The 12,367-nt window shown below is 41.9% G+C and overlaps 1 protein-coding gene and 1 long non-coding RNA gene across 2 annotated transcripts in view; one reads left to right on the forward strand and one right to left on the reverse strand.

Annotated features, from left to right (window-relative positions):
* The window catches only part of LOC127569339 (uncharacterized), a 28,313-nt gene extending 24,057 nt beyond the window's left edge, over nt 1-4,256 (forward strand). The window contains exon 3 of the long non-coding RNA XR_007956179.1: nt 3,855-4,256. This is a non-coding gene — a long non-coding RNA (uncharacterized LOC127569339). The remainder of the gene's footprint in view (nt 1-3,854) is intronic.
* Nucleotides 1-12,367, reverse strand: part of LOC127569337 (AT-rich interactive domain-containing protein 5B-like) — a 93,432-nt gene that overhangs the window by 52,653 nt on the left and 28,412 nt on the right. The window contains exons 4-5 of the mRNA XM_052013882.1: nt 11,945-12,170; nt 5,992-6,222 (exon numbers count right to left, since the gene is read on the reverse strand). Of these exons, the coding sequence (XP_051869842.1) occupies nt 5,992-6,222; nt 11,945-12,170 (457 nt within the window). The remainder of the gene's footprint in view (nt 1-5,991; nt 6,223-11,944; nt 12,171-12,367) is intronic.

Consider the following 12,367-nt stretch of genomic DNA (forward strand, 5'->3'; position numbering starts at 1 on the left):
TCCAGTGGTCTGATGTCCACTCTTGCCTCTCTTTTACTCCTTATACATCTGAAAAAACTTATGGTATCCTCTTTATATTATTGGCTAGCTTACCTTCATAGTTCTTTTTTCCCCTTATTGCTCTTTTAGTTGTCTTCTGTTGGATTTTAAAAGCTTTCCAATCCTCTAGCCTCCCACTAATTTTTGCAATAATGTATGCCCTCTCTTTTGCTTTTATGCTGTCTTTGACTTCCCTTGTCAGCCACTGTTGCCTCATCCTCCCTTTAGAATGCTGCTTCTTCTTTGGGATGAAATCATCCTGCATTTTCTGAATTACTCCCAAAAACTCCTGCCATCGCTGCTCTACCGTTATCCCTGCTAGGGTCCCCTTCCAATCAGCTTTGGCCAGCTCTTCTCTCATGCCTCTGTAGTTACCTTTACTCAACTGTTATACCGAGACATCTGATTTTAGTTTTTCCCTCTCAAACTGCAGGGTGACTTATGATCACTGCCTCCTAAGGGTTCCTTAACCTCCCTAATCAAATCTGGTTCATTGCACAACACCAAATCCAGAATTACCTTTTCCCTAGTGGGCTTGACCACAAGCTGCTCTAAAAAGCCATGTCATAGACATTCTACAAATTCCTTCTCTTGGGATCCAGTACCAACCTGATTTTCCCAATCAACCTGCACATTGAAATCCCCCATGACCACTGTAACATTGCCCTTTTTACATGCCTTTTCTATCTCCTGTTGTAATTGTACCCCAGATCCTGACTACTATTTGGAAACCTGTATATAATTTCCATCAGGGTATTTTTACCCTTGCAGTTTAACTCTACCCACAAGGATTCTACATCTTCTGATACTATGTCACTTCTTGCTAAGGATTTGATTTCATTTTTTACCAACAGAGCCACCCCACCCCCTCTGCCCACCTGCCTGTCTTTTCGATAGGATGTGTATCCTTGGATGCTTAGCTCCCAGCTCTGACCTTCTTTCAATCACGACTGTGATGCTCACAACATCATACCTACCAATTTCTAACTGTGCTATGAGCTCATCTACCTTATTTTGCATTGCATGCATTCAAATATAACACCTTTAGTCCTGTATTCACCACCCTTATTCTTAAATTTGTCTCCATGTTGCCTGAAGTTAAATTCTTATCTCTTTCTAAACTTTGTCTTATCCTTTATTCTGGAGACTTCAGTAACCTCTCCTGCACACTCCTTCCCTTTTACTTCATCCACACTTTTCCAATCAGTTGAGCCCACCCCCCTACTATTTAGTTTAAAGCCCTACCTACAGTCCTAATTATGTGATTCGCCAGGACCCTGGTCCCAGTTCAGGCGGAGCCCGTCCCATCGGAACAGCTCCCTCCTTCCCCAATACTGGTGCCAATATCCCATGAATTCAAACTCACTTCTCCCACACCAATCTTTGAGCCACACATTTAACCATCTGATCTTATTGACCCTGTGCCAATTTGCACATGGCTCAGGTAGCAATCCAGAGATTGCCACCTTTTTGGTTCTGCTTTTTAAATTTAGTTCCTGCCTGCTCAAGTTCTCTCAGCAGAACCTCTTTCCTTGTTCTAGCTACGTTGTTGGTACCCAAATGGACGATGACAACTGGATCTTTCTCCTCACGTTCCAAATTCCTCTGCAGGTCAGATGAAATGTCCCAAACCCGGGCACCAGGCAGGCAACACAGCCTTCGGATCTCTCAATCCTTTCGACAGAGAATTGTGCCTATTCCCCTGACTATACGATCCCCAATCACAACTACGTTTCTCTTCTCTCCCCACTCTTGAATGGCTCCCTGAACCACAGTGCCACGGTTTGGTTGCTTATCCTTCCTATAGCCCCCACTCTCATCTGCACAGGACGGTTTCTTGACACAGTATGTAGATAATCCAACCAGGGAATCAGCCATACTCGACCTTGTAATGGGGAAATGAGTCTGGCCATGTGATCAGAATTTCAGTGGGAGAGCATTTTGGGAACAGTGATCATAACTCCATAAGTTTTCAAATTGTTATGGACAAGGATAAGACTGGATCTTGGGGGAAGGTGCTAAACTGGGGTAAGGCTAATTATAATGGTATTAGGCAGGAGCTGGGGAGAGTAGATTGGGAGCAGCTGTTATTGGGCAAATCCACATACAACATGTGTGTGAGGTTTAGAGGACAGCTGGTCAGAATTCAGGACCAACATGTTCCAGTAAGGAGGAAGGACAAGGATGGCAAGGTTCAGAACGATGGATGATGAGAGATGTTGCTAATTTAAAGGAAGCAGGAGAGAACTTGAACAGGGAATTGGAAGGGCTAAAAGGGGCCATGAAATGTCCTTGGAGAGTAGGATTAAAGAAAATCCCAAGGCATTTGATACATACATTGAAAACATGAGTGTAACTAGGATCAGTCAAGGACAAGGGAAGGAATTTAATCCTGGAACCAAAGGAAGTGGATGAGGTACTAAATGAGTACTTTGTATTGGTATTCACCAAGGAGAAGGACGTGAAGGATTGTGAGGTTAGGGAGGGGTACGCTGATATTCTTGGGCATGTTGATATCAAGAAGGTGGTGGTGTTGGGGCTCTTGAAAAACATTAAGGTGGATACATCCCCAGGGCCTGATGGTATATATCCCAGGTTACTGAGAGAGGCAAGAGAGGAGATTGCTGGGGCTTTGACAAAGATCTTTGCATCCTTTTTGACCGTAGGCGAGGTCCCAGAGGACTGGAGAGTAGTCAATGTTGTTCCTTTGTTTAAGAAGAGCAACGGAGTCAAACCAGGAAATTATAGGCCAGTGAGCCTTACAAATCAGCAGTAGGGAAGTTATTGGAGAAGATTCTTAGGGATAGGATCTACTTGCATCTGGAAAAGCATGGACTTAAGGACAGTCAACATGGCTTTGTGTAGGGGAGGTCATGTCTCTTTTCTTTTTCAATCTTTTTATTAGTTTTCAAATTAATGCAGATTAATATATCAATGTTTATACGTAATACAAAGAGATCAGGAGAACAATCATGACATGGATAATCATAAAGAGGGAGGTCATGTCTCAACTGAGCCTTTTTTTTTGAGGAGGTGAGGAAGGTGATTGATGATGGTTAGGCAGTGGACGTTATATACTCGGACTTTAGTAAAGCTGTCACGAGGTTCCTCATGGTAGGCTGATCCAGTAGAGTAAGGCACATGGAATCCATGGAGACTTGTTAGATTGGATTCAAAATTGGCTTGGCCGTAGAAGACAGAGTGTAGTGGTAGAGGGGTGTTATTCTGTTTGGCGGGAGTAACTATGACTCTTAAGGGAAGCACATGTGGCTCCTGAGGTGAGTTGAGTCTAGAGATTCCTCCTGAGGGAGTACACATGGCTCTCATGGCTTAAACCCTGGTTCCCACTGCCAGGACCACTTGAGTTCGAGTCTGGTTACACAGTAGTTGTGCTGTTCTTATAGGGTCTCTGCAGCACAGCGAGTCGCGCCTCCCCGCTGGTCCCTCCGGAAACACCATGACTGGTGGCCAAAGCGACTTCCCACAAACCCTTCAGAGGCGGTGTTGGCCTCACCCTCCTTACAAAAAACAACCTATCAAAGGGCTTTTGCGTGGGTGTAATTGTCTGAGGTGGAATTTGGTGTACGTAAATCAGCCTGGTTCGTTTTTATGGTAAATCCTGACTGTAGTCTATTTTGGCCACTCCTGGATGGGCAGATAACCGGGGAAAGAACTGCCTCGTCGGCCGGAGCAACGATGGCCTTTGCTAAAAGCATAGTTGCACTGGTACCAGTGCTCAGCCCGCACTGATGAAAGTCCTCCTCCATAAGAGATCTTTGAGGTGGATCCGACATTGCTAACTGATGTGTTCTTAGTATTTCAGGTTGGTGCGGCAACCTGGAAGAATAGGAGCACATGACGAGCTGACCGATGGAAGAGACCTGTTGTGCGCGATGGTGAAACAGCTGAAGCCATCGGACACACGGCAGATATCTACTTCCAAGACTGCGATGACGGGTGATGAGCTGAAGATCCGATGACTGTGTCGGAGGCGATGCCGTCAACATAAGGGACTGACGAGATTCACCCTGAATACCGATTCCGGGAGTGCCAGAGCGGTTCCGAAGATCGAACAAAGACTCTGACACTTAATGACTTTAATCATTGTATACTTGTATGCAATGACTACTGCAATGTGCAATGTTGTACTTGTGAACCTGTACTTGTGAACAATAAAGGCCTAGCGCACCACGCCCCCCGCGCCTCTAAGCCAGGGCAGAGAGGGTGTTGCGAGGGTGGTCTTATGTTCAATAGCTCACGTTCGCTTGGTGCTTGAACAATCCTGGTCTAAAACATTCTGGACCCCTGTGACCGCCATGCCATCCGGCAGCCAAAGTTCCCTTATAGTGAGGGCGGGACCCGATCTCGTTATCGGAATAACATCATGTGGATGCGACACAATAAACCGCAAAAAACGCACGTAACCAGTCTTTTGGGCTGGTGTGTAATCAAAAGTGTTCTGCAAGGAACCGTGCTGGGACCTCTATTGTTTGTGATGATTTGGACTAAAATGCAAGATGGACTGATCAGTAAGTTTGCAGACAACTCAAAAATTGGCAGGAGTTGTGGATAGTGAGGAAGGTTGTCAAAAGATTCAGTAGGACATAGACCAGTTGGAAACGTCGGCAAAGAAATGGCAGATGGAGTTAAATCCAGATAATTGTAAAGTGTTGCACTTTGGGAAGTCAAATGCAAAATGAAAATGTACAGTAAGTGGCAGGACCCTTAGGAGCATTGATGTACAGAGGGATCTTGGGATCCAAGTCCATAGCTCCCTGAAAGTGGCAACACAAGTAGATAGGGTGGTAAAGGTGTACGGCATTCTTGTCTTCATCAGTTAGGGCTCTGACTATAAAAGTCAGGAAGACTTGGTGCGGCTGTACATTTGGAGTACTGTGTGCATTTCTGGTTGCTGCATTACAGTAAGGATGTGGAGGCTCTGGAGAGGCTGCAGAAGAGGTTCACCAGGATGCTGCCTGGATTGAGAGCATAGCTGTCAGAGGTTGGACAAACTCGGATGGCTTTTTCTGGAGCACTGGAGGCAGAGGAGAGACCTGATAAAAGTATATAAAATAATAAGAGGCACAGATGGGGTAGACGGTCAGAGTCTTTTTCCCAGGGTGGAAATATCAAATACTAGAGGGCATATCTTTAAGGTGAGGGGAGGGGCAGATTAAAGATTTACGAGGCAATTTTTTTTAAAAAGCAGATGGCAGTAGGTGCTTGGAACACATTGTCAGAGGAGCGGTGGAAGCTGATATGGTAGCAACGTTTAAGAGGCATTTAGACAGACACATGAACAGACAGGAGATGGAGGGATATGGACCATGTGCAGGCAGATGCAAATAGTTTAAATCGGCATCATGGTCGGCATAGACATTGTAGGCCAAAAGGCCTGTTCCTGTGCTGTAATGTTCTATGTTCTACATTAAGATCTCCCTTTATTCATACCATTGAGCACTTTCTTGCAAGGTCAATACAGAAAAAGCCATTCGGCCCATCATGCCCAGGCTTGCTAGAAGCAATGTTAGATGTATGGCATGTCCACCAAATTTGCAAAGGCCATAATTGTTGCACACATCTGACAGAAACATGCACTGACACAAATTACCTATTGGTTGTACCTTAGCAACAGTTTCACACGAGACATTTGTGTGTTCTGAGCAGGCAGTGCTCTGGATGAGAATTGAACAGCTAGAGAGGAGAATGATCAATTGCATAGTGTGGTGCAGTCTTGATCAAATGCTTCTTTTAGTATTTCCTCCTCCCTCTTAATTCTTAGAAACCCTGCTCAAAACTGGTGGAACTATTCCATTTGAGGGCATCTCAACAGGAACAGTTCTATGACTGGGCAGAGTAGTTCAATCCCCATCATGGAATAAAAGCTATCAGTTAAATAAACCCAGAAAGCATATTCATACAGGAATAAGATAATGAACTTCCAGCACTCACCAAACTCATCACAAATGGACTTGTTATTCCCCAGTGTCGGGTGTTCGAACGTTTCTCGACAATAAAGAATCTTGGTGTTCTGATTCACTAAAAGGATCCCTCCGAGGGCCAGCAGCTGTGCTTCATCGACGCACCCAGCTGATGCCTTCTGAATTCTCTTTCGAATGGCCCGATAACGGCAATACTGGGGGTAGCTCAGTATTTTAACTTGTGGTCGATCATCTTTATACCCTTAAAGACAGAGGGGTGGCTTAATATGAAATACTTGGCAGGCCCAGTTCATCTTGTGTTATTAGTCCCAAATTCAGCCCGATTAGATGCAGAAAATAAACTGCTCAGCTTTTTGAATATCTAGAACAGCAGATCCTTGGTATCACTTACACAAAAGTGGAAAAGTGATACATCTTACCAGGCATAAAGCTCCTATAAGAATTCTGCCAGCACAGTTGAATATCATGTAGTCAGACCTATGAAGCACATGGAGAGTGACAACACCAAGCCTTTGCTAACCTATTGAATTATTTCAAACAGCTGTTCCCCTGCATCCTCTCTTGCATGTGCCCACTTTGAACATACTTGCGGTAAAAATTACCACCATGTAGGCACTGATGAACAGATCGTTAAACTAAAATAGAACCCATCCAGTTCTCATCTCAGTGACGTCAATGGGATGAAAGTCAGGCTCCAAGAGATTAATGCTGGGGAATGCTCCCTTGATCTTGCAATTCCTTGCTCACGCATTCCAGGTGTTTCCAGAGGAGAGAGCACCTGAGCTAAGATGAGGCACATACAGAGCTCTCTGCTCTGGAAACTCCACATTTCTCTTGCTGAATAATCACTCCCCAACACATGCACATCTATCTACCGTGAAGTGATACCTACTGTGAAGGTACAGGAATAATGTAATGCAGCTTTGAGATTAGCCAAAGCCTGAAGAACAAGCTTTCACCTGAAATGCCAATCCAGTTTCAAGAACACAGGTATCATCATCATAAAAGCTTTCACCCAAGTAGATATGGGGATACATTTCCTATACATAGCATCTCTTCCCAATGGCTACTTGCCACTAATAATTCTGCTTTTACTTAAGAGTAGAAAATCTAACCCAATATATTTATTAGTACAACAACAGGGAGATGTCTGGCTTGGTCTGGTACTCCACTTCTGTTTCCTTTCTCACTATAATGTGTTGCATCATCTACCAGCCTAGTGTAAGCACAGACAACAAACCTCCATTGAGAAACAAAATGAATTATACACTCGTGCATAGCACAAAAATAAACAGTAAATGGGGTTGGATGGAGTGGTCGAGAATTGAGAATGTTATTTGGAAAAGGAGAAAAATGCAAATTAGTAGACTTGTTCTGACCAAGTTGAAGCATGAATTTAAACTCCACAAACAACTACTGCTGGAGGAAAGATAGGCTAATCAAGAGAAGCGTGCCTCTGGCTAACATCAGAAATAAAAACAACAAAGCAAATAGCTGTCATTTGTTGATGCTGATTTTCCGCTTTTGATTTTAAGGTAATGAGTGAAAAACACCAAAACCAAATGGGTGTGTAGAATTGGCAAGTAAACTGTTTAAAGAAACAGCAGTTATTTTATGAGCAAAATAGGCTACTTAAACATCATCTCATTGCTATCGTGGGAGCTTGCTGTGTACAAGCTGGCTGTTGTGTTTACATTACAATAGTATCTATTTTTCAAAACAAAACTTCATTGGCTGCAAAATAGCTCATGCAAATATGTTCATGCAAAAAGTTAAAAACAAAAAGCAATTGGGTAGAAGCAGACATTTAAAAATCAAACAAAATAGCTCCAATTAATAGCTGAAGAGCAAAAAAAAAGTTTAAAATGCTGAAATAAAAATTTAAAAAAAAAGCTGCAAACATTCAGTGGTCAGGCAGCATCTGTGGAGAGAGAAATAGAGTTAATGTTTCAGATCAATGACCCTGTTCTGATTACTGACTGGTTAAAACGGGGACTAGCTGTGTCATACATGCTGAACGACATCATGGTCCATCCTTAATATGTTCTAAGTTAATAAATCTCATGAAGGATTGAAGATGTTGGTGCAAGTCAATTTTAAATATAAAAGTATTAGGGGGTAGAAATGCAAGATTTACCAATCATGACAGCTATCCACTGTGCTTGGTTGGAAGTACAAATGTGTTGGCTTATAACAAAGGCAGAATTAGGCTCTACCTCAGGTCTTTCTGCTCCAAATCACTTTATCCACAGTCTGAAGCAAGCAAATTAAAAATAACCATTTTGAAAAAAAATAAAAATAGAACAAAGAGGGAGCAGGACATGGATTTAAATGATTAATGTTACTGTGATAAAGTTAATTCAGAAGTCTGCGTAACTTTCATTTTCTTTAAACAAGGCAGCAATGTAAAGATTAACCTGATAACAACAGGAGTGGGAACAAAGCATTGTGATTACAGTTATCAAAGCCAACAAAAAGGCACATGCATTCTTAAAATGAACAGGAGATGGTGCTAACAGGGGTGGACTACTTCAAGATTTACTAAATTAGACACAGGTGTGATATTGTTGAGGGAACATTTCAAAGAACAAAGGGGAGGGGAAAGCTGAAGCAATAAGGGCAAGTATTAATAACAAAGCCCTAAGGTAATATCTGTCAGTTACTTGATTGCCTGCTCAAGATGCACAGATAATAAGTTGTTTGGGCAAGTAAAAGGCTCCAGGAATTTGATGTGATTATCACAGGAATTTTACTATCCCAGAGGTAAATTACTGAATCAGGAGAAAGCAATTTCATGAAGTGAGTCACTGCTTAACACACTTAGAGGAGAATGTTACTCTACATTCATTATTTGGCTATGCGTCAAAATTGTGTGAGTTAATATTGTGCTAATGTGTTTGCCGCACAGATTATTGGATACTTTAATAAAAATTGAAGGTCAGAATGGGGCTGAAATATAGGAATTTGAAATTGCATGGAAACAAACTACTCAGCCAATCAGGAGTAAATTGGTTTCTTTTTCTAAATGAGCGATCTAGTCTAATACTGCTTATTGCTCAGTCCGATTACATAGAATCATATAGTTTTACACTGCAGAGGTAGCCCATTCGGCCCATCTCTGTCCTACTAAACAAATACGTTCACATTAACTCTCAATCCCTTGCTTTATTAAACTACATTCTTTTGTGCTTAGTTTTTCCACCGGTGTGGCTGTTTCAGAATTTTGGTCAACTACAGGATCTGGTAGAGAATGCCAAGATCTCATAACCCCATGTGTAAAAATTAAACCTTCATACCCCTCTCTTTAATAATTATGGAACCACTTGAAAGTCTTTGGAAAGTTACACAATATTGTTAGAGAAGCATCATTCTAGCCACCTGAATAACCAACGTATTTTCACTCCTCCCTTAATTCCTTTTTCTGATTAGAGAATCGAACTGGGGGAAAGAAAAGACAATAAAAAAACTGCACAGTTCCCCTCTTCTCCTCAATACGATTTGGCTACCGCTTTGACCAATTGAGATGATGTACTTTGAAAGAGTAAGGAAAGCCTTGTTAAAGGGTAACCCAAAATTCTTTGTTATTTATCCAACTTCTGCACCATAACAAAATGGACTAAAGTGGAGGATCTAAAGAGCAGCTTCTCTCTGTGAGTAACTAAAAAGATTCACAAGATGGCTACTGTGACCTTAAACCTGATCCTGAGTAACAATTCATTACAAGCTAACCAAAGTAAATATAATCTCAATTTATGACACTGAACAACAAGCAAGCTACAGTAAAACTCCAATAATCCACTATCTGATGATTTGGAAATTCCGATGGTTTGGCATCTGGCTCACCAGGTGATGTTTGCCGTGTTCCCTTCCTACTCAGCGGAGCCCTAGTGCCTGCACTCCCTTAAAATTTACCTAGTTCTCTAGAAAATTTAATCACATTATTATGTAACATCTAAAAAATGAATTAGTGTGCTGGGGTATTTATAAAAATAGCATCCAATAGTTCACCAAATATACCAGACCAGCACCAACATCCCTGGCATGCTGGATTATCAGTTTCATGTACTTCCATTAAATATCACAGAGTGTAGAGAGTCTTATGGTTAGCTGGTGCATGCTGCATTAAAGGAGGAACTCTTGCTCATTACCTTCACTCTGATCCTATGGGAGGTCAGCCTTGGTTACATGTCGGTATCTATCACCTGCTGCTCAAGGAGTTTTGGAGACATTTTACAGTCCCACAAGGTTAAAAAAAAGTCAGTGATTTGTGGTCTTCACACACAGCCTCTGCCCAGACTAATCATCAGGTTACAGGCTCATTTCTTAAACAACCACAAAGCTACTGACAATACCCAGCACTTGAAATGCTTAACCAAATTGATTAGTAGGATGGGATAGAGTTTGTCTACCAGGAGATACTAAGCAGACTGGACCTATGTTCTCTCAAGTTTAAAAGAATGAGAGGTGATCTCACCAAAACATACAAAATTCTTTTGGGTATTGACAGAATAGATGCAGGGATGAACTTTCCCCTGATAGGGGTGGCTAAAACCAAGGGTTGCAATCTCACAATAAGGAATCATCCATTCGGGATTGAAACAAGAAGAAATTTCTTCACACAGAAGGTAGTGATTCTGTGGAATTCTCTACCCAGTAGGTTTTGGAGACTCAGTGACTGAATACATTCAGGATAGAGACTGATAGATTTTTAGATATCAAGGGAATCAAGGGATTTGGAGTGAGTGCAGGAAAGTGGACTTATTGAATTCTGCATAAGAAGTCAAATGGCCTAAATCTGTTTCTATTTCTCATGTTCTTATACTTGTACATTGGTCAATGCAGCTTGGGAAAGGGTACTTCGTCCCAGGAGTAAGTGTCAATGACCACAGTAACTGGAGAACAGAGCTGACACATGCAGCTCATTCAATGCAATTTTCTTAAGACCACTATCAAAAAATAGTAATCCACACTGCAGGGTCTCAAGTGCTTTACCGTGAAGTAATGCCAGAGAAACTCAAATTGCAAAGTTTCAGAAAAGTGCATGTTCAGGTATGCAATCTATCTTGAAACTAATTCCATGTACCTAATACAGAGCAGTGTTTGAACAATATTCCATTCAAAGAACATATTATATTTCATTCCTGACCACAAGATTTCCCAAGAAAGAATGCAGAACTGGTTATGTAGTGTTGAGCTTCAATACAGTCTCCCTATTTGCTGGGGAGCAAGGTTCAGGGTTAGTTAAACCAGGGGCCCCATATATATTAGTTCTAGGGCTCAACATTCTTGGATGTTTCTTCATTTCATGACAAGACTGACCGAGTCTCCCTGTAAAACTTGTCACTAGTATCCATGCTGTGCCCAGATTAACCAGTTATGCAAGAAAGGCTGTAACATGAGAAACAAGCACTTTATTAATCCTAGAATTGACACAGGGTCAATTGCAAGCACCTTGGTCAAGTGATGGAGCCCTCTTTTTGATTTTTGCTGTTATGTAATGTATACTAAACTATGATGATGAAGGTGGGTATGTGCCCCAACTTACTGATTTTGTTTTGTTACTTCTGAACACTGCATTCCAAATAAATAAAAAGTGAGTAAGACCCTATGCACGTTGATGTGCAAGGTGATTTGTAATTGGGCACATGTACCAGACTGGGTGAGTCAGAGATAAATTCAATGAAGGCATCCACTCAGAGGATAAACATTCCTGGCTTATTGGTCACATTTTGACCAACAACCTTATTAGGTAAAAACCCAGTATACCCAGCCCTGCTTCCTAAAGCTACAGAAACTGGATTCTGCTTGGCCAAAGTAGATGAATTTTTACTGACTTCTGGAAAACCACAATGGAAGAGTCACAGGATTCAGAAAGGGAAGAAGAAAGGATCCTCAGATGGCTGGATAACCATTCACTCAGCTCTTATACAGTCAGCCCACGCACTAACTAGAAGACTCCTTACCTGAATTTTCGTATTCATTTCCCACATTATTTGAGGTGAGGTGGCAGTCTGATGGTGGGCTGATCTTCAGTTCAGAATCCTCTTTGTGTTCACTGCTGTCCAAGTTCATAGTGTCGGGTTTGGATTCCTGTGTGTTTGTAGCCCATTGTGAAGTCTCAGTACAGACCCATTTCGCCAGATCTTGCAGCCGGATAATTACTTTTTTGGAGACTGCAATGACCTCATCCTGTCACGAGAAAAAGTAAAACACACTCAACCTTTACTAAGCTTCAACTGGATATTCATTAACAAGTAATAGGTCCTGCAGAACTCCTCGTCACGTCCTCATGCTCTTAACATTAAACAAACTATTTTTGAAGTGCGGGGTATTTTTGGCTAAATATTGTACACAAGATCTTGCAAGCAGCAAAATGAACCACTAGA

The sequence above is a fragment of the Pristis pectinata genome, chromosome 4, assembly GCF_009764475.1.
Source record: "Pristis pectinata isolate sPriPec2 chromosome 4, sPriPec2.1.pri, whole genome shotgun sequence".
NCBI lineage: Eukaryota > Metazoa > Chordata > Chondrichthyes > Rhinopristiformes > Pristidae > Pristis > Pristis pectinata.